We start from the raw sequence: 26,471 nt of genomic DNA on the forward strand, positions 1-26,471 counted from the left end.
GGTAGGCACATTCGACATGACTCTTCAGAGAGATCCCTGAGAGATTGGGCCGGGGGCTGTCCACACAGTTAATCTGCTCATTAAGCCCCCTTTATTGGCTTGCTTTCTTTGCTGAATCACTTTCCTTCCTCTTTCACCCCTGCTTTCTAGATTACTGCTCCCTGCATCCAAGTCTTTATCTCAAGCTCTACTCTCAGGTGCATCTAGATCCAGACACCCTCTTGACTGTGTGCCTCTATTTTAGCTGTGAGATGCTGCTTTAGCATCTCTTGCCCTTTGTTGATCTCATTTAATGATTTCTTTCTAGTAGACTATTACTTGTGGAGAGTAAACAGCTTATCTTACTGTGATGTGAGCGGGCACCATCCAACTGGCTGCCAGTATGGGTAGAACAAAGCAGGTAGAAGAAGGGAGATAGGTTTTGCTGAGTCTTCTTGCTCTCTTTCTCTTCCTGTGTTAGATGCTTGTTTCGTCTCCTCAGGAAGGACATCAGATTCTATGTTCTTCAGCCTTGGAATCTGGGACTTAAACCAGCAGCCTTCTGGGGGCCCTAGGGCCTTTGGCTTCAGACTGAGGGCTGCACTGTTGGCTTCTCTGGTTTTGAGGTTCTCAGACTTGGACTGAGTCATACTACTGTCCTCTCTCCCTCCCCAGCTTGGAGACAGACTATCAAGGAGACTTCTCCTTGTGATTATATCAGCCAATTCTCCCTCTTTTGTATACCTATATATCCTGTTGTTTCTGTCCCACTGGAGAACCCTGATTAGTACACTTATTCATTATTGGTCTCTAAGCAGGTACATAGTGGACCCTCAACAATGTGTAAAAGGCACAGTGCATGAGAGCTGTCTTCAGATATCTGAAGGGTTACCTTGTGTTTACATATGTCTGGGGAACAGAACCAAGACCAAAGAGTAGAAGTTACAGGAAGACAGATTATAATTCAATACATTGTTTATCAGTGCACCTATGGGAGGTGATATTTGATAGCAACAGTAACAGTGGCTCATTATGGCATGATGACCCACTCAGGGAAGATATTTGCCCACTCTTCTGCTGAGAAGTCCTATTATAGAAAGTTTTATAGAACAAGGACCACAAGCACATACCTGCAAGGACCAGGCTGGCATAAAAACTAGTGAGGCAGGCTAAGTGTCACATAGTTGGGAATGGTGAGAACTGTGTGGAATAAAGTGTGTGTACCCTGACTCAAAGGGGTAGGTACTCCTTAGCTCCAGCCAACGGTTGCTAGACAGTAATGCAGATCCAGCACTGTCAGACCTTCCGGTTTTCCAAAAGTAAGCAGAAATCCAGATTCTTAGGTAAATCTTCCAATATAAAGACATTTGAGTCAAGAAGGCATCACCGTGGCTGGCTATGGCACATGGGTTGTTTGTAATCTTTGTGTAGTGGATGTAGCTGAGGATGCTAAAGCCTCAGATGTGAGGATAGCTTTCTAGAGAGCCAGATTCTGGTCAGCTTGCTCTCTTCAGGCCCATGAACACACTCTGCCTGTTCCCACCTTGGGCCTTTGGCCATTCTCTCTTCACAGAAGGGACACTGTGTGGCTCAGGCCCCTCTCCTGTGACATCTCCCACTACTGGTCCTTCCCCAGCAAGCCCTGTCTTCTTAGTGCACCTTCAGCATTTCCAGCACTCAGATGTCTGCTGCAATTGCTCACTGTCTAGTAGTGTCATAGTTTGTCTTATCTGTGTAACTAAGTTATAAGTTCCCTTAATGCAGAGGTTCTACTTCATGTGGCTTTCCTGTCATTTGGAGCATGGTATTGGGTGCATAGCAGGTGCTCAATAAGAACTGTTGGTTAACTTTTGCTAGATGACTATCATACTCAGTGCTTATGGCATCCCTCTTAGTAGAAGATGAGGTAATAAAGAAGAGGCCACCAGCTCTTGCATGGAGAACTTAAAATTAAATCAGTGAAGCTCTTTCAGATGACTCAGTGCTTTTGGCATTGCTCTTAGCAGAAGATGAGGTAATAAAGAAGAGGCCACTAGCCTTTGCATGCAGAGGTTAAATTTAAATCAGTGGGACTCTTTCAGAGATGAAATAGACATGTCCTCTATCTACTGTTGACCTGCTGTCCTCAGAGCTTAAAGTGGCGCTCAGTGTGCCTCACCTGTCAAAGGCTTTCCCTCACCATTTCCAACCAGAGATCCAATAAAATAACCAATTATGTGTGCCCTGATTTAGATTCCTTGATTAGAGATGGGTTCTGATCATAAACTATGTAACCATCTTTTAAAGGAAAACGTTAATAGGCAACTCTTTGTTACAAAGATTGCCTAAAAGAAAAACTAATTTTAACTGTTTACAATTATCCATTTTTATATTCTTTCTCTTTTATTTGAAACAGATTTTGTTTTAGAAATCTCTTTTCTCTCACATCTGTAAAGCAAAATACAATACAAACAATTCTCAGTCATCTGTGATAATGAATATTAGGGTATACTTTGGGCACTGAAGTTTACTAATTGTTTCCAAACTTTATTTTAGCAAACTTTCCCCACTTTTTGGTGAGGATGCTAGTGAGTATAAATTGTCAAAATAGTATGTCTCCTTTATATTCCGTATTGTACTTGTCTCACTACTGTTTATTTAGCCTAGTTTCAGTGCAGTTTTGTTACAAAGAGAAGGATTTGAATCATGCATTCAACAAACATTTATTGAACCCCTACTAAGTGCCAGATCCTATTTTAGCTGCTAGAGATAGTTATGAAGAAACTAGACAAGGCCCTTGCTTTCTTGGAGCTGAGCTTCCATTGGTGGGAGACAACCACAAACCAACGAACAAATGAACACACAGGAAAATATTGGATGGTGATAGGTGTTGGGAGCATAAAATAGAATGGAGAAAATATGTATGTGTGTGGGCTACTCCAGATTGGAGTTGAGTCTCTTCAAAGCTGTGACATCTGAGTGTTGAACCACAAGAAGGAACCAGCCATGTGAAGATCTTGGGGAAGAGCATTTCAGGACAACAAAATAGCTACTGCTACAGGCCTGTCACAGGAGCCACATGGTGTGCTGGAAGCACAGCTCAGAGGCTAGTCAGAAGGAATTTAGCCAATATAATTTATTATACAAGCCAAAATTATTAGCAACAAAATGAAATATTTATTTTGCAGTTTAAGTATATATAGCCATGAACATTTAGATTTCAGAATTTGTGCCATGATTTCATGACTAGATTCAGTAATTATGTAAGATTCACAATTGGAGAAAATCAGTGTTCTGAAGACTATGCCGTATATCCCGCTTTGAAGTTTTGGATTTCTCTTGAGTAGGATAGGCCATTAACAATATTGGAGGAAAATATCATCTAGTGTTATATTCTTAAATTGAATTTGCCTTGGAAGTAATCATGCATGCAATGAACATAGTAAGAAACAGCTTCCTTCATCCTTTAATGTAATAATTGCTCCCAAGGATTACAAGAGCTTATAGACAGCTGGAACATCCAGCTATAATGTTAGCTGGACAGGGTAGAAAGTTGTTATGGATAAAGCTTCAGATTTTCTTGGATTTTTTGGTATCTGTATAACAGAGACCTGATGAGTTGTCAGCACATAACAAGCCAGAACCCTGGATCCAGAGAGCATTTGTGACATTCAGCCAACACAGAACTGCTTTCCCACCCAAAGGGTGGTCTCCAAATCTGTTGTAACTTTTGGCAAGATTTTTATATCACAATTGAAAACAGATGCCCTTTCTGCCCTTTCCCTTGTTGTCTGAGTTACTACCGTTCAAGAGATTGCAAGCCATGGCAATCTCTCATGCACCTTCAGAATGCCCAGCAAGAGTCCTCATTAGACATTCCTATTCAGAAGTCCTGCTGTGACACACTTCCTCTGCAAGAAGAGAACAGATTCAGGAAGGTGCCAGGATTGTGAGGTTCTGGTAGTCTGCAGGGTGTACTGTGAATGCTTTTTGTCAAAATCAAAGCACCAGTCCTGGGTTTAATAGAAAACATCTCTCTGGATAGTTTCTATTTTAAAATATTTAATCCTAAAATAAAATATTTAATCCTAAAGAAATATGTAATCCTAAAGGAAAACCAAAGTGTACTCTCCCTGATGGACTATATTGAGTTTTATTATAGGATATGGCCCTAAAATGTGCTTGGATGGGATATTGAAAATCCAGAGTATCAAAAATCACTAAACTACTAAATTCTTGATTGACTAAAAGAGACTTATTAGACATAACAACTGAATATAATGTGTGGAATTTGTTTGGATCTTGGTGTAAACCAGTTGAAATTTAAACTGGTGGACAATTGGGAAAATTTAAATATGGACTGAATATCAGGCAATATTAAGGAACCACTGGTAATTTTGTTAGGTGTGATAATGATATAGTGGTTATCTACGAAAGTAAGTTATAAGGACAGTGTTGTGGAGGGGAAAAAATGAAACCTGAAACTTTAATAAGATTTATTGGTTCAAACACCACATGTTCTCACTCGTAGCTGGGAATTGAACAATGAGAACACATGGACACAGGGAGGGGAACATCACACATGGGGGCCTGTTGTGGGGTGGGGGGAGGGGGGAGGGATAGCATTAGGAGATATACCTAATGTAAATGACGAGTTAATGGGTGCAGCACACCAACATGGCACATGTATACATATGTAACAAACCTGCACGTTGCGCACATGTACTCTAGAGCTCAAAGTATAATAAAAATAAATAAATAAATAAACAAGAAAAATCAAGGGCAAAAAAAAAATTATTGGTTCATTAGTAGAAATGTAAAAGTGCTTCAGAAAAAGTAATCATAGTTTAGGGGAGAGGAACCTAGAGGCAGACCCAGGAGGAGAGAAAGTCATGTAGAAAAGGAGATTTTGAAGGATGTTCAGTGTCCTTCAGTGGAGAGACAGTGCCAGCTCTAAATGGCTCTGTAAGGGAGGAGCCGGGGAATAAATCCTCTGACCTCACTCTCTTCCCTCCCATCTATTGCTGATCTTTTCCTGCTCTCAAATCTAGATGGCAAGGGACTCACTGGTGTAGTCTATACAGGTCAGCCTTTGGGGCTGATAGTAGGGTGGAAAAGGGCAGAGAGTAGAACTGGGGTGTAAACAAAAGCTACCAGTAACAGCATCTTCTTTACAAAGTATAACAATATGGGGGGAATGTTGAAGGATAGATACTTTTGGAGGAAGCCCTTCATAGAATTATAAAATGTTAGGGCTGGAAGTATCCTGAGAAGTGATTCTCAACCTCATTTTAGAGGTGAGGAAATAAAGGGAGCATTATACAGGTAGCAATTTGTGTACAGCTAGTTATCACAGATCTGTTAAGAAATTACAGACTTTTTGATATGAACAGACACTTCTCAGAAGAAGACATTTATGCGGCCAACAAACGTGAAAAAAAGTGCATCATCACTGGTCATTAGAGAAATGCAAATCAAAACCACAATGAGATACCATCTGACACCAGTTAGAAAGGCGATTATTAAAAAGTCAGGAAGCAATAGATGCTGGAGAGGATGTGGAGAAATAGGAATGCTTTTACACTGTTGTTGGGAATGTAAATTAGTTCAACCATTGTGGAAGACAGTGCGGTGATTCCTCAAGGATCCTGAACTAGAAAGACCATTTGACCCAGCAATCCCATTACTGGGTATATACCCAAAGGACTATAAATCATTCTACTATAAAGACACATGCACACATATGTTTATTGCAGCACTATTCACAATAGCAAAGACTTGGAACCAACCCAAATGCCCATCAATGATAGATTGGATAAAGAAAATGTGGCACACACCATGGAATAATATGCAGCCATAAAAAAGGATGAGTTCATGTCCTTTACAGGGACATGGATGAAGCTGGAAACTATCATTCTCAGCAAACTAACACAGGAGCAGAAAACCAAACACCACACGTTCTCACTCATAAGTGGGAGTTGAACAATGGACACATGGACACAGGGAAAGGGGAACAACACATACTGGGGCCTGTCAGTGGGTGGGGAGCTAGGGGAGGGATAGCATTAGGAGAAATACCTAATAGAGATGACGGGTTGATGGGTGCAGCAAACCACCATGGCATGGTATATCTATGTAACAAACCTGCACATTCTGCACATGTATCCCAGAATTTAAAGTAAAATTTAAAAAAAAAATTATAGACTTTTTGATTTTCAGCCCTGTCTCTTTCCCCTAGGCCTGGGAATTTTCATAAATTTTCCAAAATTTTCCCAGACCCACCACACCAGCTCAGCAACTGTTCAGCATGGGTGAAAATGGTAAGGAAGTCTCAGTTGTTATTCACAGGAATGTGTAAGCATTATAGACATAGCCATTGCAATAGACCATGTTTCTGTAGCTGAAATTACAGTGTCACTGTGGGTAATCTGGAAAATACATATATGTGTCAAAAGGAAAATAAAATCACCCATAATGGACCACAGAGATAACTAATATTAACATTTTCGTGCTTTCCTATCAGTTTTTTAAATTAAAATATACATAAATATGTGTATGCAAAATTAGTATCAGTTGTACATATAGTTTGTAGGTTGTTTTTTCACTTAATAATGAATAATTTCCTATATATCAAATTGCCTTAGAATCTGAGTTTTGATAGCAGTAATATTTCAAAAATGAATATAGCATAGTTTTTAAAAGTTCTGTTATTAGATATTTGTTTCTTATTTTCTTCTATGATAAATAATGCTGCAATATATATATAGGTACATATATAAACATTATATATCCCATATAAATAATTGTGTTTATCTGGGACATATAATATTTTTATTAAAAAAATTGCCACCATAAGAATTTCCAGTGGTACTTTCTGTTGGGGCAGAGTGGAAAGAACATGGCTCTAGGGCCAGGCATCCCTGATCTGTTTGGCTTCAGCCACATTCTGAATGTGTGTCCTTAAGCATGTCACTTCACTCTATTGAGCCTCCTTCTCTTTTCTGTTAACAGGGATCATACTGCACATCCCTCAGTGCTGTGATGAGATCTTTATGAGGTAGTACTTTTCTTTCTTTCTTTTTTTTTTTTTTTTTGAGACGGAGTCGTGCTCTATCGCCCAGGCTGGAGTGCAATGGCATGATCTCAGCTCACTGCAACCTCTGCCTCCCAGGTTCAAGCAATTCTCCCGCTTCAGCCTCTCAGATAGCTGGGATTACATGCACCCACCATCATCATGCCCAGGTAATTTTTGTATTTTTAGTAGAGACGGGTTTTCACCATGTTGGTCAGGCTGGTCTTGAACTCCTGACCTCAGATGATCCACCTGCCTCGGCCTCCCAAAGTGCTGGGATTACGGATGTGAGCTACTGCGCCTGGCCTACACAAAGTAGGATTTTAAAGTGTTTGGCATGTAGGGTGTACTCAATACATGTTAGGTCTGTCTTCATTTGGGATGGATTAGATTGCACACAAGTATATGCACATGTGTGTTGAGTGAAGTGAAGGAAATATAGTTACAAGATTTTATTCAGTATCAAGAAAAAAGTAAACCTGACTTGCAGATAGACACATTTCAATTGAAAGAATCCTTTCAGCAAGAGAGACCTATTGAAGTTTAAGATACTGATAATGAAAACAGAAATCAAAGTCTTTAAAAGTGTATTTTTCTTTATACTGGGTTGTCCAGTAACTATTCCTAACCTCCTTCCCCATCCCCTTCCTTCCTCAGTGCTCATCTTCAAACTCTATCAGCGGGCAAAGCATGTGTACAGCGAGGCTGCGCGAGTGCTCCAGTTTAAGAAGATATGTGAAGAAGCACCTGAAAACATGGTCCAGCTGCTGGGAGAGTTGATGAACCAGAGCCACATGAGCTGCCGGGACATGTATGAGTGCAGCTGCCCTGAGCTGGACCAGCTGGTGGACATCTGTCGGTGAGGCAGCCTGGTGGGGGCCGAGGGATGCCATCAAATAATATTGTTTAAATTAATGGAAAAAAAATGCAACATTTCATAATCTACGGGAATGAAGATCATTCCCCACTTCCTATATGAGGAATCTCCAGTGATACAGAGCTACACTTGTTCCCTTCTAAATACTTGTAGGATGAAAGATTTGCTACCTGGCTCCATGATTTTATGAGGCTCTGGGTTTGGAGTCAGTTTGGAGTCAGCTCTTTACATCATGAGAAAGACCTTTCCGTCTTTGGATGATTAGGCCTTTCAGGATGGTAACTTTGCTCAGAGCTGGGCCCTGTTAACTTTCTCATGATATGTTTTATTATACTGCTGCTCTGCCAGAAACTCCTGTCCAGTGTCCTAATTAAGTTTAGTAGTTCTACTCAGAAGAAGGGAGAAAACTGACAGAGGATCTCAAGCTTGATGGGAGCATGTGGGGAGATTGCTGAAGGAATCACCCAGAAAGCCAGCATTTCCTGCCTTCTAGGTTTAGTTTAGGCAGTTTGAGGAAATAAAGGCTGAAGAAAGCCCAGGTGATACATGGTTAATAGAGGCAGAAATGTAAAGAGGACAACTCTTTCACAAAGGCTAAAATCAACTTCCCTAAAATTGTGAAAGAATGGAGATAACAGAGTTAGTCCTCTTACCCAGGAAGGAGCTCAGTGACCCTGGGAGAACTGAAACTGGGAAAGCTCTCAAATGCTAGATGTTACTTCACTGTGAGAACACAATGCTACACTACAATTAGTAATGGAAATGTAATTAACCACTTGGCACTTGTGGCTTGCCTCAGTCATTGCCACACTCCCAGCCTGAAAAGTTTAAACCAAGTAACTCCAGTGATCACAAATGGCCTGGGTAATCCAGCTTGTCAAAAGACTTGAACACAGCATTGATGAAGATCACTCTGCTGACATGTTTGCTCACTCATTGCCAAAAGCCTTCCCCAGCTTGTTTCATTTTAAGTACTCTTTTCTGAAAATATCAAGGGCCTAGTATATGGAAGGGACAAATATTGTTCAGTTCTGGAAATAAGAGGAAGTGGAATTATTTCTGCAGAGATCAGGAAGAAATGTCTTTGCCTGGAAGGAAGTGGGATGGTTGGAATCCCACCTGAAAAGCTGCGGAAGGGCATTTGCCAGCTTGCTGGAATTCTCTAATGAACTTTCTCTTCCTAGAGTGGTCAGCCTGTACTTGTTTTCATGGAGCTTACATTCTCGTGGGGAAAGAGAGAAATGACAATTAAAATTAATTTGAATGGTAGTGATAAGTGCTATGGAAAAAAATGAGAAGGAATAGAGACTACAGGTTTGGGTGGGTACTCTTTCTGTGGAGTGGTTGAAGAAGGTCACTCTGACGAAGAGATATTTGAGCAGAGACCTGAAGGAGGTGGATAAATGAGAACAGCAAATGCATAGGCCCTGAGGTGGATACTTGGCTGTTAGGTGTGAGGCTCAGCAAGATCAGCATGGCAGAGGGCCAGGAAGGAAGGAGAGGTGGTAGATGAAGTAAGGAATGAAGTGGGGAGCCACACCATACAGGCCGTGTAGGCTATCGGAAGGCTTCTGGCTTTGAGAAGAGAAAGGGGGCAATGGAAATGCTAGGCAATTCTATGCCAAATATGCCTGCAAGGAAGACTTAGATAATTGCTGTGTGGGTATAAGAGAGAAATCAAGACGACTCCTGGGTTTTTGTCCTGAGAAACTTTCCTTGTGCCTCTAAAAGCCACATTTTTGAAAAGCACACTTCACCATTGTAGGTAAGAGTTATCTTAGAGTACCATAAAATATTAGATCAGGAAGGGGTCTTAGAGATCCAAGAAGGCACTAAGAGATGAAATAATTTGAGTAAGTTTCACATATGAGTTCATTGGAAAGCCTGGCTCCCAATCCAATGATTTTGTCACACGTGCCTCTCCCCTTGGGTTATACTGAGATGTGATTACACTTAAATGTGGGTCACACATATGTGTGTGTACGTGTGTGTCTGTAACCTATTTTCATCTCCTAGCTTTGAAGCTTTATGATGGAGGCTTTTGTTGTCATCGTTTCCAGCATTTGAACATTAAGCAAAGTCATGTTGAGCAGGAACGTAATGTGTAGAGAGGATGAAAAGTGGGCTGGAAGTGAGGAAGCTTGGATTCCGACTCTCTTTTCATTCTGAGCTCTGTGAGCTGGAACTGTTGCTTCGCTTTGTGTTCTCCATTGGCTTTTTCTGTTCTAGCAGTCTACAGACCTGTACATTTAAAAAATATGGTTCTAGTGAAAAAGCTTATGGCTATGTCTTAAATGGGTTTGGAAGAGTACCTTTTATTTATCTTTTCATTTTATTTGTTTTTGGAAAATCCTTTCTTAATGGCAGCTAAAGTGTTTCATTTTCATTTGCTGTATTTATTTTGAGAAAAATTCAGTTCTGTGAAAAATTCAGGAGCTCCATCACTTTTTCATGATTGTTTTGTTTGGAAAGCCAATTGCTAAGTATCAAAGTTATTTTCTACTTATTCCATAACCATATAGGGTCCAAGTTTTCCATATTGAAAGATTATCTTCTGGCTTGTTGGCCAGAATAGTTGTCTGGTCCTTAAAGCTTCTTATATAATTAATTTTTTCTTTGCTGTCACTGTGACCAGCAGATAATATTCTTCAAATGTTTCAGTTGGTTGCAAGTTACTGAAAGGTCCTAAGTGGCAGAGCAACCTCAGAGGAGGATAGCCCCAGGGGAATTAAGTTGATGCAGGCATTATGTCCTTCCCTCCTTCAATCAATACATATTTTCACATGGGAATCTTTGTACCATGTGAAATTGCAGTCTACTCTCTACTTTCAAAAGCTGTGACTTTCTCTTGCCGGGCCCAATTGCTCACACCTGTAATCCCAGCACTTTGGGAGGCCAAGGCGGGCAGATCATGAGGTCAGGAGATCGAGATCATCCTGGCTAACACGGTGAAACCCCATCTCTATTAAAAATACAAAAAATTAGCCGAGCGTGGCAGCATGCGCCTGTAGTCCCAGCTACTCGGGAGGCTGAGGCGGGAGAATGGTGTGAACCCGGGAGGCAGAGCTTGCAGTGAGCCGAGATTGCAACACTGCCCTCCAGCCTGTGGGACAGAGCAAGACTCCGTCTCAGGTAAAAAAAAAAAAAAAAAAAAAAGATGTCTGGAAAGTAATGAGGCAAGAAGGAGGGGTTCAGAAGAATGCAGAAATTAGTGGGAATAAGATAAAGGATGGATAAAGGATGGTTAAAAAGGATGGGGAAGACAGACGGTACAAGAGTAGCAGGTAGTAACATGGGGAAAGGTTCAAATGAACAGTGGAGCTACTTGTAAGCCCTAGTTCCTTCTGAAGCCTTGTGACTGTCTCACTGGGTCAGGCAGAGAAGGTGTTGGACATACTGGAATGGGTCCTGGCAAGGCCTGGTGTGAGCCACTAGTGCCACAGACACAACCTCTGGCAAAGTATTGCTTTGTTTAAAAACCACCACCACCTCCACAATTACCCTGCCACCATTAAAAATGTTAACATCAGTAGGGAAGGTGTGACTAAGACTGGGCAGCCTGACCAGGTTCCTTGTTTTCCCCAAAAGAGGGAGGAGGAGGGAAGCTGAAATGGGTTCAAGGAGGAGCACTGCCAAAAATAATCTTTACATCACCCTCCCTGGTCCACTTATGGCACTTCAAAATTCCTTTAGTGTTTCTGAAGGGCTTCTTGGAAACTGTATGAAAAGACAACTAATTGAGTGAGTAAATTAACAGCTTGAATACCTAGAATACCTAAGTTGCTATACACAAGCAGAAAATCTTAGAGTGATCTGAGCTAGACTGAATTAAAAAGGCATCTCCTACTTAGCATATAGGACAATGTATAGAACAACTTTGTGACCCAAGGGGAGAGAAGGGGGGTTGGGAAAGAGCACCATTGCTAGCTCTCTTTTTCAGTTGAACCTTTTCCTGCTCTTCAAGAGAAAATCAGTTTAGAATCTAAAGAAAGGAGCAGGGAGGAGGAAGGAAACTATATTTACAGAGTGAGGCTTTTTTAAAAAATTAAATTAATGTTAGAACTTAAATTATATGAAACAAAGTAAATAATGAAGGAAAAAGATAATGTTTGCTGAATTATAAAGTATCTTTTGTAACCAAACAAAATGTAAACAGAAAGAAATGACTAAATTTTAAGTAGAATTTACTGGAGAACACAAAACAATTTTGAAACCAAGTCAGTTATATGTGAGACAGCTCATTCACTATTGCTTCCCTCGTTTTACTTAAGACAAAATGGTTAATGCCTTTTGTTTTTGTTTTGACACTTGTTGAAATTAGAGAGGATTAATTCCTGCATTATCGCCCAAGCTATTAAGGGAGATGAATGACAAATTTTAGTGGATCAGCTATGATTACGAAAGTTAATTTACTTTGTCTTCCTCAGAAGTCTTTCTGCAATGTATTCCATGGTGAGGCTGCTCAGCCTCTCGCATCCATTCTTTAGCAAGGTCATAATGGGGAAGAATGAAGTGCAAATCCATTGTTGCATGCTCTTTCCCCATGACCTTAAGTGCTAACATGCATACCCTGTCAAAAAAAAAAAAAAAAAAAAAAAAGAGGGAGGGAGCCATTTCACCTCCCCTTAGGGGTTCACTTCTCTTTGGGCCTCTTTGACTTATGAATATATATGCCATTTGCAGGACCCAAACCCACTGCTCTTCAATGGCCTTTAAGTGGCTTAATTTCTAAAGTAGACATGTGGGCATATTTTCTTATCCTTTCTCATTTGAACACTGAAGGCTGTGGTTTCTTGACTGTAAAGCAATTTGAAGGCACGGTGTCTAACCTGGCTGTAAAAATCATAGAAACTGCTAGAAGGTCCCTTACCTGTGACTCTTGCCATTTCCCAGAGAGCAGAAGCTAGAAGTCTTCCCAAGTAAAAAAATACACTGCTGACTGCTTATATTATATATAATTTTTAAAATATTTTAAGGGAAATATCGTAGTCCAGCAGCCATTTATTATAACCTAGAATTCCTAGAATTGTGCTGGGCTGGGGTCAGAGAGATGGATGTGACCTGTTCCTAAATTCTAGATTTCCTGAAATAATTTATTTCATATCCATTTGTATAATATATATTTACTTATTTTGAAAGAAATGACACAGAATTTAAATACAAGGCATAATTTCTTACCTTCCCTCTTTTTCAAGTGTGTAGTGCAGTTGGGTCTCCTGGATCTCCTCCCCACCCTCTCCATTGCTCTGTATCTTGCAACTTAGTAAGTGCTTTATGGTCGAATTAGTTCACTTAAAAGTAGGAAATTTGACTTTGGCTATATTGGGTGCCTGGACAGTTAATTCTGTGAATACACAAGGATCAAAGAGTAACATTCCTCATAATCTCCATCCCTCGTCTGCCCTAGCCTTTGCCATCATGCTTTATAAAGTAGAGGCTGCCTTTGTTGCTTTAACAAACCCTTCTACATTATTCCCAATCTAGTCATCACAATCATCAAAGTGGGATCCGAGGTATTTTAGGGTTTTGGTTTTTGTAATTCTTGTACTGCCTCTCTGATGTGCAATAGCTCAGGAGATATATTTTTAATGTTTTATTGTTCTTCCAGAAAAAGGCGCAAACATGAAAAGTTCACTAAACACCCTTGGTTCACTTACTTTTCTTTCTTAATTTAAAGTGTATATTGGTCTCCTAACTTTTGGTCTTCTCAGAATTTCTATGGCATATGCCAAAGGGCCTATTAAGTACCAGCAGGGAACACTGCAGACAGACCTTTCTGCCTTTATAAGTGTATATAGCTGGGCAGGCTGCTGACCAGCTGCTGGGGCAGCCCTGACTTGTGATCAGATGTGCCACTGACTTGCGGGCAGAAGGCTATTTATAACAGCACTTATCATTCTTTATTTGGGAAATTTGAGCCCTGATGATTTCAGACCATGTGATTGATGCAATTCAGTCCATTTTCATCTGTAGCAGGCAGGGTGGTGACAGAGCAGCTCTGGAGACTCAGTAGCAAATATCTTTACTTACAAAGACTTCCAGCTTCTGCTCCCTGGAAACTAGTAAAAGTCTCAGGAAAATAGACCTCTGGCCCAGTTCCTATAGGTTTTATAGCCAGATTAAAAATAATACTCTCAGTTTGCTTTAGGTTCAATTTTGAAAAACCACAGCTTTCAAAAACTGTTCAAATGAGAAATTATAATAAAATATGCCTTTTAGAAGTTGGATTGAGGACCCTTAAAGACTTGATAACTTGAGTCCAGCAAAACAGCATATTTTAGATCTTAGAAAATCAAGTAAGAAGGCACAGTATTCTTCTCTAGACCATGTCATGGCTGGCTTTAATGCCCATATTTTAGGGTCTTCCAGAGACACTTCAGTGACACCTCAGTTTTCCCCAGCATCTTCCACAGTAAGAGTTTGATATGACTGCATATGACAACCATTTTTTTTTTTTTTTTTTTTTTTTTGAGATGGAGTCTCACTGTGTCACGCAGGCTGGAGTGCAGCAGTGCAATCTCGGCTCACTGCAACCTCCACCTCCTGGGTTCAAGCAGTTCTCTGCTTCAGCCTCCTGAGTAGCTGGGATTACAAGTGTGCACCCGGCTAATTTTTGTATTTTTTGTAGAGGCGGGGTTTCACCATGTTGGTCAGGCTGGTCTCAAACTCCTGACTTCATGATCCGCCCGCCTTGGCCTCCCAAAGTGCTGGGATTACAGGCGTGAGCCACTGCACCCGGCATGACAACCATTTTTTAAATCCAACAAACTGCAAACAGGCCCTTTGCCAACCTAGAAATTTAGAATAATCCAAGGATCCCAAGGTCAGAGAAATTTTTTAGCCTGGATGATGGGATTTCAGGCTTAGTCACTGGGCCATAAATTTGAATATTAAAGGGATAGGAGGAGATCAGTGATGTTTATTTGTTTGTAAGCATTTTTTTTCTTTCTTAAATACCTATGTTCATTTGAAAAGCGTATTTTAATATATATAATAAAGCAGATGATAAAAAGAAATCAACTGAGAAGAATCATTGACAGGAAAATCAATTACTGACATGCAGTAATTCTGATGTTCTAGAGTAGAGGTAGTATTCTATTGATATGTCCAGGAAGTAAAATATCTCATTTAGATTGAAAAAAAGAGACAAAATTGTGCTAAATTAATCATAGAGCCTTTAATCCACTAGTAATTTGGAGTGAATTTTATTAAGAAGAATTAATTGTAAGTACATGTTAACTTTCATGTCAGGATAAATTGCATCTTTTAAAGCTAAGTGATCTGTGTACACTGTGATAGGGCCTTTCACTTTGGTTGAAATCTTAGGTTTGAAACTGTGCCTGGTTTACAGTAACTAAAATTAACTCTAGCTGTGTGGTCCTTCATATAGTTGTTGCCATCCCAATCAGATGTATCTCATCTGATGTCAACTTCTGAGTCCAATAATCAGACTAGCTCCAGAAGGCACAGGGAAGGTGGTGTGGACCTCTAGGGACTGCCATCCGCTTTGTGGAAAGGCTTGGTTAATTTTCCATTAGAGATTCAACCAACCACCCACCCAACCTGGAGTTTAATAACAAGCTTTTTGTTGATAAGTTTATTCAGTGAACTAGGCTATCTGTTCTAGGGGACTGATTCTTCTTTGTGAAACAGCCTGGCCTTAAGAATGCAGCTGAAATAGCCATTGGGGAAAACTTGTGTAAGACTGTACATTTTAAAGTTTGATTTGTCCTCATTTGGAGTGACCTTCTGATTCAGGGTTGCCTACATTTCTTTTACCATTGCCTGTTTTATTTTAACGCCTCCTTCCTGATTTACCTGTAAGCTTGCTATACAACTCTTCAAGTGGCTACTTTATGGAATCAATATTACAGTGGGTTATTGCCAGTCATGAAATGGGAGGAGTACTGTTGACTTAACCACTTGGAGTCAAAACCAGGGACTAGATTTAGATACAATGAAAAAATTCCAAATCACTCTCTGAAACAGCATAAATGTCTTAATGTCCTAAAATGTTTGATGACACCTAAAAACTCCACATGTATTTTCTTCTTAGAACTTAGATAGGCTATCTATGTGTTCTACAAACACCAAGCAAATCACTTGTATTTTCATTTATAGGTTCTAATATTTTTTTCCTCATTGTTTTAGGAAGTTTGGAGCTCAAGGGTCACGACTTACTGGAGCAGGATGGGGAGGCTGCACAGTATCAATAGTACCTGCGGACAGGCTGCCCAGCTTTCTAGCAAATGTGCACAAAGCTTATTACCAGAGGAGTGATGGAAGCTTAGCACCGGAGAAGCAAAGTTTGTTTGCTACCAAACCTGGAGGTGGGGCTTTGGTTTTGCTTGAGGCCTGAAAAAATGTAAAAAATCTGAGAGAAACTACTTAGGGCACTTACGAATTGGCAGGACTTTCTGTGCCACAGTAAATTAATCTTCCTTCTGTTTTGTATTATGATGAACGGTTGCTATTATATCAAGATATATTTTCAAAGAAATGGTTGAAAGCTCTCTATGCTTCATAATGATTATTTTTCCATCTTAAAATATGGTTTTACTATTAAGAGCCAAGATCATGTTTGGACAGATCTTTTAAGAATAATTTACTGAGATTTATTGATTTGAAGATTTTAAAGATGAATGGTAAAACACACCCTTAATACTGATTACATGGATTGGACTTGAATTAAATATATTGTTACAATTAAACTGATACCACTGAATTGTATGCATTATTCTTGAATAGAGTTCATTTCTGGTTTCTCTTAGTATTCTTCTTCCTCAAAGTTGTAGTTGTCTGTTGATGATGATGATGACGATAGTGATGCCACACATTCTCTCTCAATTTCAGCTTCAGAACGCTATGAAAATAATACATGATTAAAGTTTCACAGATCTTCTTGGACATTGTATAATTGAATTTGAATGTGAGATTTCTCCAGTTATCAAGAGACTAAGGATTTTTTTTTTTTTTTGACAAAAGGAGGATACAGGAAGAAAATTCAGACTCATTTGAATATTTTTAAACCATGTAATATATAAATAACCACTTTCAATTCTTTTGGCCCTGAGCTATCTCCATTACTTAATAGAAAAACTTAGATAAAAAACACTTTAAGACTCTTCTATTCACATTGAAATAAAGAATTATCTAGATGATAATTCAGATAATTCAGTTTGTTCATAGAATTACTTTCTTATCACTCTTTTTCTACTACTTTTTCTCAAATACCTCTCTAATCCAAGAGGCACTTCCAAGAAATCCCACACATTCCTTATATCCCTTTTTTGCTTGTCTAGCAAAGCTTGTTTGTATATATGCACCCCATTGTAAAGCAGGTATGCAGGTATGTGGGTGTAAGTGACTATGAAAAGACTTAATGAATTGTGGGATTTGTAATGGTATTGATGGGTATCTCTGTACGTATATCAAGAGTGGGCAGAAATGTTTGGCTGGTGATGGCAAATGACTGGCTTTCTCTTGTGGATGGACTACAGGAAGCACTTTCTGAATTACATAATGATTTGGACCAAAAAGTATTTTGCTGAAATAGGTAATTGAGATAGCAATGGTTTTATGGCATGAATTATCCAGAAAAATATCAGAATTACTTATTATTCTGTGATTTCATTAGCTCATTAATGTTTAACTCACAGATTGGGCCTCACCATCTAGAATTTCAGTTTAAGGGAGGCCTGCACAAAGCTAGTTTTATTTCTTAAAGGATAACAGTCATACATAGAATACTAGGAAAGCCAATATTCTATTTTAAAATAAACTTCTGATGCATTTTCATTCTTAGCAGAAAGGTAAATGCTTGAGAAAGCTTGAGTCAAATTTGTTGTTAACAGAATTTTGAGTTCTATAAATCCAAAAATCTGAAACCTGAACTTATTTAAATTTATAATCCTTTATTTTTTAATACCGTGCCATTTTCCACAAAGGATTTGTAGTTGGTATATAATTCTTTAAAGATACCTGGATCAGTGTAAAAAAAAAAAAAGGCACTTGTCATTGTTTTGCTGTTCCATTTACAATTTTCACCAGGTGATTTCTTCTTCACAAAAGGTGAGTAAAAATTTCCATTGTGCACTCTTCTTTGGGGGACACACATGGTCATTCTAAGCGAGGGATCTATTCTATATTTGTTTTGATTTCTCTCGATAAAAAGAACTATGTTTCAGTCTTACTATCACTATGTGGTATTCTAGATACTATGAGAGATGCTAAACTTACCTGGAAGGGATAGGGCCGGGGCCATTAGAAAAAAGATCATGCAGTAAATGTACTTTGAGCATGGCCCTAAAGGATGAGTAGAGTTTAAAAGCTGTGGAGTACACACTGCAGATGAGCAAAGCCTATGGGTATAGGCAAACATGGTGTGTGTAGGAGGCTCAGTGAGAGTGAAGGCTTTGCTTTGGTATGTAGTGAAGAATAAGATTGACTACACTGGCTGGAGCTAGCTTTTGAAGAGTCAAATCCAGGCAGCATTTAGATCAGGGGTTATAGCCCAGCAGCCCACGGGCCACATCTGGTCTGCAGATGTATATAGTTTGGCCCACAGAATGACTAAAAACTTGGGCTCCAAATCGGGAGATTGTACAAGCAGTATCAGATATTCTGGATTACTCAGAATCTGGATTACTGAGTGGTGGAATATCTGATACTACTTGTCCTACATTTCTACAGGGCATCAATGAACTAGGGCTGAGATAGTAGCTGCCTTGTTAGATGAGGCATGGCTATCCAGTGCGCTACAGTTTCCACAACTGCTTGTATAATAGTTTCCCTGACACTCAAATCATTTACCACTTACCAGCTGAGGTCACTTGCCCTTTATCAGGACACTTACACTGTTGTTTTCCTATTCTAATTAGGTATTTCTCTGTGCCCATGTCCCTATCAATAGTAGGAAAGATAGACCAAAAAAAAAAAAAAAAGAGAGAATGAATATTTTTGTGTGTGGATGTAAAAAATAGTCCTTAGCTGGGAGTGGTGGCATGTGCCTGCTGTCCCAGCTACTCGGGAGGCTGAGGCAGGAGGATCACTTGAGCTGAGGACTTAAAAGCTACAGTGAGCCATGACTGCAGCACTGCACTCCAGCCTGGGAGACAGGTGACAGAGTGAGACCCTGTTTCAACAACAATAACAAAAAAGAATAGTCCTGTTTGCTTATTATACTGTCCTGTTTGTATATTATACAACACCCAGGTGTTTCACTCTATCACTTTTCTGCCCCATGTAGGAATTTGATTTGATCCATTTTTGACATTATACTAGCAGCCAATGGGATTGCTCTAGATTTTTGAATGGAAGCCTTGACATGCTGAAAATAAAAGGCTCTCCTCTATCCCTGACCTCCAATTGTCCAGCATGCAGACATATTGTACACTAGTCTCTACATGTTCTTGTCTGTTGGGAGAGAAGAAGCCCTTCAGACTTAACAAGAATGCCCATAAGTAAAGAGAAGCAAAAGAGAAGATGACAAGGAAAATCAGAAAGATGGAACAGGCTCCTTTCTTTTCTTTCTTTCTCATACTTGAGTCCTGTTTAGAACCTTATCATATTCTGCCTTGTGTTTCCATTAATTGAGGGCAGGGACCATTCATCTAACACAGCTGTTGGTACCTAATATGATTTTGTTGAATTATTAATTAAAAACATACAATTTCAAACATCAGTGATTATTAGTTTGTAATTCTAACTGCATTTGGAGCTTTTCAGTTACATAAACTGTTCCTGGTCAGAAGCTGGAAATGGGGAATGTGAACATGAGTTGTCACTAAATATGTAAAACAGATTTTCTTACATGTGCATGTGGATGATTAAGTAACAAGAATGTATCCTCTCCTGCCACTGTAATTTGGGTGTGCCACCATACATTGCTTATGAAATATTGTCCAGTTTATATAAAAGAAGCTAGAGAGAGAATTCTCAATTATTTTCAGAAAGAAAACCTACCAGTTTATGTAGGAACTTCTCAAAGTCCTGTTTCACTTCATGAGGTTTCTTGGTAGCCTTTGCTTGGAGTCTAATCATGGAATAAAGAAAATCAGTAACCAAACTAACTGTCCTTATATTGACACCATCTAATAGCCAACATTTATTAAGAATTTAATATGCTGGGCATTCATCAAGCACTTTACATATATTAATTCAATTACCCTTAAAACTTCTGAAGTAGGTACTCCTATTATCCTATTTTATAAATGAGGAAACAGGCTGAGATAGGTTCAGACACCCACCCCCGCTGCATGTGCACACGTGCCACACACACACACACACACACACACCACAACAGTCATACACTTAGCAAGGAGACAGTCTGAACCCAAGCACTGTGACTCAAGCCTTCAGTTCCACCCACTGTGTGGTTCTCGTCCCAGCAGTGGCACATCCTCTTCAGTTAGATGGGTTACACAGTATTGCTTTAACTGATTCCACTCATAAGGCTCTAGCCTAGACTTTAAGGAGTGACAGTAGGGAGAGAAGAGTAAAAGAGACTGGCAAGGGAGAGATACAGGAAAGAAAGAGAGGGAGATGGAAAAGGCCAGTGGGTGACAGTGCTTACTAGACTGTAAGCTCATTGTGAGCAGGGATCCAGGAATCTCATGATATCTGTCACCAAGTATTCATCCAAGAAATACTTATGAAGGACTTGAATGGTTGAATTCAGGAAGCAGCAGGAATCTTTCCAGAGATCTAAGAATGAGGGGAGAAGCAATGGTAGCTAGGCAAGGAAGGACAGAAACTTGAGACAAGGAGAAACATTAGTAAAAGTAACACAGATGAGGAAGAGAAACGGAATAAAGGATATATAAGACTATTAATTTCACTGGCAATTTTCAAGTGAAATATTTAAAAACTATTTTTCCATGAAATTGGCAGGAAGTAAATTTTCTGCAAATCCCAAATACACGTTGCTGAAGCAGCAAGTTTAGATGAGCTGTTTAACCCCTTGCCAGGCCTATCCGAGGTTTCTTCAGCAGTTAGACTAGTGCAACCCTGAAGGCAGAGTGGGATTACTTAGTCGGAGGTTCTCTTGCATTCGTGCTCTGTGACTGGTACATGCCCCCTCACTCATTCTCTCTCTGCTCGTTTTGTCTTCTCAAGCTGAGTTTCCTCCTTGCTGATTGCTCTTTAGGCTTCACATTTTTCCTTCCATGCCAGTCTCAAATCTGGCTCTTAGTTTCTCAGTAACACCTTCTTAGAATCTCCTTGAACTGCACAGTATCCTTAGAATCTGTCTCATCTCACTAAGTTAAAATCACTCCCTCTTCCAAGTCACTCTTTTAGTTTACAATCTCCCCTCTTTAAAAAAAATTAACAGTTTTATTGAGATATGTTACGTACCATAAAATTGACCCATTAAAGTGTACAGTTCAGTGGTTTTAGTACATTCATGAAGTTTTATAACATTACTAATCCTCCCTTTCTGATTGCCTTTCCTCTCATGAATATCTCTTTTGAAGATTACAAATGGAAGCTCATACATTGTGCCTATAACTTTAACAAGCACGTGGGATTTATATATCCAAATACGTATGTTTCAACAATGTGCCACTGCATTAATCATATTTGAATACTTCTTGTGAGTTACTCTGAGAATTGTCCTACATTCTTCTGCATATTCTCAGTGGTGAAAATTCTTGTCCTATGTGGATTTGATTTTTGGAAACTTGTAAGAGTCACCCAGAATGGAACCTTGTAAAACAGGTGTTGTGAAGCAGAAAGCTGGGTGATAAAGTTTTTGGTGAAAAGTGAGATAAGATCCTAAAGTAGTGGGTTGAATTTTCTGATGTGACTGGAAAACTAGCTTTATAAGTTCTAAAATAGTATTTAGAAGTGTGAAGTGTGACTGGCACAAAGTTATAGTCTCCCTAGGGGACTTGTCTGATACTTCTTATTCTGCACGTGCTTGCAGGTGTGTTGGAAGAAGTAGGTTAATCTCAATACTTTATAGTTTTTCTTCCTATAGTTTAATTTATAAAATAAACAAATGAGCCCAATTTTTCTTGCTTCATTGAGGAAAAATGTTTATATGCATAGAGGAAGAAGGGAAATAAAAAACTAGCCCAATAGAGACCAGCTAAATTGGTTGTTTTTCTAGTTTACAACTTCCATAGGATGGGGCAGGCTTATAGGTTTATTTTGAAAAGGACTTGAGCTTAAGTCCTATGGCTGGAGAGTAAAAATAGATGATGATACTGTTTAGCAATTAGTTAGCAGAGTAGATGATTTTGTGATTAAAGAAAGTTAAAATGTTACTCCAGATTAACTGTTAACTAGAAAACTTGTTTGCAGTTTTGTGGTTTTATGTAACATCTCTTCAATTAAAGATGATCTTAAGCACTACCAAGTTGAATAAGAGACAAACCTATCAAGCTCCTTGTCAATTCTTTCCTGCTGCTGTTTTAGAAGTTTTATTTCTTCATTAATTCTGAGCTTTTCCCTGTAAAGTTAAAGTTTGAAGTTAAATTTTAAAATAATGCAGGCATTACTAATTGGGAAAGAATAAATCAACAATTTACTGATATACATGTGTTAGTAAAAGCCCTCTACAAACCAATTCATTCCCTCCCTATGCACTATTTAGTGTAAAGAATCCCTCAGCACATTCCCTGTTACAAACATATGCCAAAGGTATCACCCACAACACCTGAGTACAGCTGGACTCCACCTTCTGCTACCACAGGGGCCCTCTAGAAAGGTGTCCATCCGTTTTTCCCACTAAGCACAGGAAGTCTAAGGGATATGTGTGTGTGGACGTACACATGCGTCTGTGGGTGGGTGGGCGGGAGACAGGAATGGGGACCCTTGGAAAGCAGGGGCGCAGGCTTTTAGATCTGCCCGCTGGATAGGACATAACTGGTGGTCCTCCATTTACCTCTCTTGGAGGTGCTCCTTGGACAGCAGGAGGCACCCAAAAGGGAGGATCATCCTTTCTCCCCTTAAAGGCAATGACATCTCAAGGCAGTAACCTTGACAGCATGGATAGAAGAACTGGACCCTGCCCATTTGTTCTTGTAAAAATTGATGGATATTCTCTCATTAACCCATTCCTAGCTTCCTAGCACATAAGATTACCATGACTGACCACAAGCAATTATTTTACAAATTATTATGAATAACTGCAAATGTTCCCCCAAGAAAACATTTCAGGAAGGACTTTGCTGTCTTGATTTCCTTGCTTGACACCAGCCCAGCTGCCACCCCAGCTCCAGGGAATTACTTCCACTGCAGGGAATTTTTCTCCTAGTCTTCCAGGGCTTATCTTTGTAAATGGATGATACTCCAGTCTCCATTCCCTGGAGCTCTTGCCTCTTCCTGTTGGGGTGCACCCCTCCAGTCACACCAAGCAAAGCTTCCTTCCTTTCTTCTGTCCCTCTCACTTGCCATGGCTCCATGGTTACAACATACACCCTTGACACTTACCTGAAAAGAATCTCTGAGTCTATAAGATGCTCAGACATGACTCTCCTCATCATTAAGGAACTTAGTTTAGATGATTTCTCTGATTGTTTCCAGTTCTAAAAAAGTATTATTTTATATTTAACAACAGTATACCATCAACTTACATCCTAAAATCCTTTTGGTTCCTTGCAAATTGTCTTTTTGCCTCCTTTATAACATCACGGTATGTTGGAGCAGGTAGTGTGCTAGGCTTATTATTAAGGAATGATTTTCAATTAGGAACATTTGGGAAGTAAATAGTACCCTTCACAGAGGAACCAAGGGGACCGTGTGACCTTCACTTTTCATTAATGAAGAGTCTCAAGTATAAACATGAATATTATGTCTGGAGTTACACTCAGAGGACTGAAAGAAGACAGCATCACTTTAAACTTGTGTCCCATTATCTCAACCACAGCAACCATAGGGCACTATGATTTAATAGTTTCATAAATCCTGTAATTACCCTTCATATGTGTTTGTTTTAAAAGCAGCAACTTGTTAAATGTAAATATTAAAAATTACCAAAATATTAAAAATGTACCAAAATTCATTTTTTTCTTATTTATTCATTTTCGAGACAGGGTCTTGCTTTGTCACCCAGGCTGGAGTGTGGTAACATGATCATAGTTCACTGTGACCTCAAACTCCTGGGCTCAAAGGAATCCTCCTGCCTCAGCTTCCTGAGTAGTAGACAGTTTCTCGCTATCTTGCCCAGACTGGTCTTGAACTTCAACCTCCTGGGCTCTAGCAATCCTCCTGCCTTGGCCTCCCAAAGTATTGGGATTACAGGCGTGAGCCACCACACCCAGCTTTCATTTTTACATATACTGAGAACCTTAAAGACTCTTTACTTCTAAGAGGCTTTGGGGGTAACTGGCAGCATGCGTGGCTGCCTCAGTTAGCCTGGCTTCTGCTATCTTCCCAGAAGAAAGGTGGTAATCAGAATGTCCAAGTATGCTGCTAATGAAGCTGGATTCCTCTGTCCTGTCTGTTTCTGGTGCAGTCTGTGGATATGTCCTAACCTTGGCCTTAACCCATGCCTGATCTGGCAAAGCAGACACTTCCCTTTGAAGTGGCAATTGGCCAGTATTGGCCAATATTAGCAAGGAGACAGCTCCTCAGCTTGTGTTAAATGAAGACCTTAGCCTCAGTGTTACACTAGGAGCTCTTAAACCTCTGCCATCACTAAGATATAGGGGATGAACTGTCCTCTTACAGCCCCACTCCCATTGTGAAACAAACTTCAGTATTACCTTTCTCTGAATATAGTTTGCCCATTTTTAGAAAACTTTATTTTCCATTTCAAGGCTGTTCCTGATGCTCATTTTATTTATTTTTCACTAAGTATTTTATTCATTTATTTAAATTATTTATTTTTCCCTTGGTAAGTACTTTCTAAAAAATAATTTCAACTTTTATTTTAGATCCAGGGGTTACATGGGCAGGTTTGATACATGGGCATATTTCACGATGTTGAGGTTTGGGGTCTGAATGATCCTGTCATCCAGGTAGTGAGCACAGAACATGATAGGTAGTTTTTCAACACTTGCTCCCCTCCCTTCCCTTCTCTTACAGTATGCAGTGTCTATTGTTGACACGTTTATGTCCATGAGTACCCAATATTTAGCTCCCACTTACAGTTAGAACATGTGGTATTTGGTGTTATTTACTTAGGATAATGGCCTCCATCTGCATTCATGTTGCTGCAAAGAACATGAGTTTGTCCTTTATTTATGACTATGTAGAATTCCATGGTGTATATGTACCACATTTTCTTTATCCAGTCTGCTGTTGATGGGGATCTACGTTGATTCCATGTCTTTGCTATTGTGAATAGTGCTGCAATGAACATATGAGTACATATGTCTTTTTGGTGGAATAATTTATTTTTCTTTTGAGTATATACCCAGTAATGGGACTGCTGGGTTGAATGGTAGTTCTGTTTTAAGTTCTTTGAGAAATCTCAACTACTTTTGACAGTGGCTGAACTAATTTACGTTCCCACCAACAATGTATAAGCTTTCCTTTTCTCTGCAGCCCCATCAGCATCTATTGTTTTTTGACTTTTTAATAATAGTCATCCTGACTGGAGTGAGATGATATCTCATTGTGGTTTTCATTTGCATTTCTCTGCTGACGAGTGATGCTAAGCATTTTTGCATATGTTTGTTGGACACTTGCATGTCTTCGTTTGAAAAATGTCTGTTCATATCATTTACCCACTTTTTTTTTTTTTTTTTTTTTTTTTAGTATTATACTTTAAGTTCTGGGATACACGTGCAGAACATGCAGGTTTGTTACATAGGTATACATGTGCCATGGTGGTTTGCTGCACCCATCAACCTGTCATCTACATTAGGTATTTCTCCTAATGCTATCCCTCCCACAGCCCCACCCCCTCAACAGGCCCCCTGATGTTCCCGTCCCTGAATCCATGTGTTCTCATTGTTCAATTCCCACTTATGAGTGAGAACATGCAGTGTTTGGTTTTCTGTTCTTGTGTTAGTTTGCTGAGAATGATGGTTTCCAGCTTCATCCATGTCCCTGCAATCTTTTTTATGGCTGCATAGTATTCCATGGTGTGTATGTGCCACATTTTCTTTATCCAGTCTATCACTGATGGACATTTGGGTTGGTTCCAAGTCTTCGCTATTGTGAACACTGCCGCAATAAACATACGTGTGCATGTGTCTTTATAGTAGAATGATTTATAATCCTTTGTGTATATACCCAGTAATGGGATTGCTGGGTCAAATGGTATTTCTCATTCTAGAGCCTTGAGGAATTGCCACATTGTCTTCCATTGTTGTGTCTTTTAATTGGGGGCATTTAGCCCATTTACATTTAAGGTTAATATTGTTATGTGTGAACTGGATCCTGCCATTATGATGCTATCTGGTTGTTTTGCCCGTTAATTATGTAGTTTCTTTATAGCATTGATGGTCTTTACAATTTGGTATGTTTTTGCAGTGCCTGGTACCAGTTATTCCTTTCCATGTTTAGTGCTTCTTTCAGGAGCTCTTGGAGGGCAGGCCTGGTGGTGACAAAATCTCTCAGCATTTCCTTGTCTGTAAAGATTGTATTTCTCCTTGACTTATGAAGCTT

The 26,471-nt window shown here is 39.5% G+C and overlaps 2 protein-coding genes across 15 annotated transcripts in view; one reads left to right on the forward strand and one right to left on the reverse strand.

Moving 5' to 3' along the window:
* Positions 1 to 16,632, forward strand: part of GALK2 (galactokinase 2) — a 166,243-nt gene extending 149,611 nt beyond the window's left edge. For 5 of the 10 annotated variants that reach the window (XM_019010860.4, XM_063698987.1, XM_019010859.4 and 2 more), the window contains 2 exons: positions 7,688 to 7,889; positions 16,059 to 16,632. In XM_019010860.4, coding sequence (XP_018866405.2) covers positions 7,688 to 7,889; positions 16,059 to 16,266 — 410 coding nt within the window. In that variant the 3' untranslated portion in view covers positions 16,267 to 16,632. Of the gene's footprint in view, positions 1 to 6,196; positions 6,279 to 6,969; positions 7,016 to 7,129; positions 7,201 to 7,687; positions 7,890 to 16,058 lie in introns of those variants that run through there. The other 5 variants (XM_063698986.1, XM_055362967.2, XR_010131176.1 and 2 more) reach the window with 4 other exon arrangements.
* The window catches only part of FAM227B (family with sequence similarity 227 member B), a 284,908-nt gene continuing 273,533 nt past the window's right edge, over positions 15,097 to 26,471 (reverse strand). For all 5 annotated transcript variants that reach the window (XM_055362964.2, XM_063698984.1, XM_055362963.2 and 2 more), the window contains 4 exons: positions 23,489 to 23,565; positions 22,288 to 22,362; positions 19,872 to 19,941; positions 15,097 to 16,770 (listed from right to left, as the gene is read on the reverse strand). In XM_055362964.2, the coding sequence (XP_055218939.1) occupies positions 16,675 to 16,770; positions 19,872 to 19,941; positions 22,288 to 22,362; positions 23,489 to 23,565 (318 nt within the window). In that variant the 3' untranslated portion in view covers positions 15,097 to 16,674. The remainder of the gene's footprint in view (positions 16,771 to 19,871; positions 19,942 to 22,287; positions 22,363 to 23,488; positions 23,566 to 26,471) is intronic.

This window comes from Gorilla gorilla, chromosome 16, assembly GCF_029281585.2.
Source record: "Gorilla gorilla gorilla isolate KB3781 chromosome 16, NHGRI_mGorGor1-v2.1_pri, whole genome shotgun sequence".
Classification (NCBI taxonomy): Eukaryota; Metazoa; Chordata; class Mammalia; order Primates; family Hominidae; genus Gorilla; species Gorilla gorilla.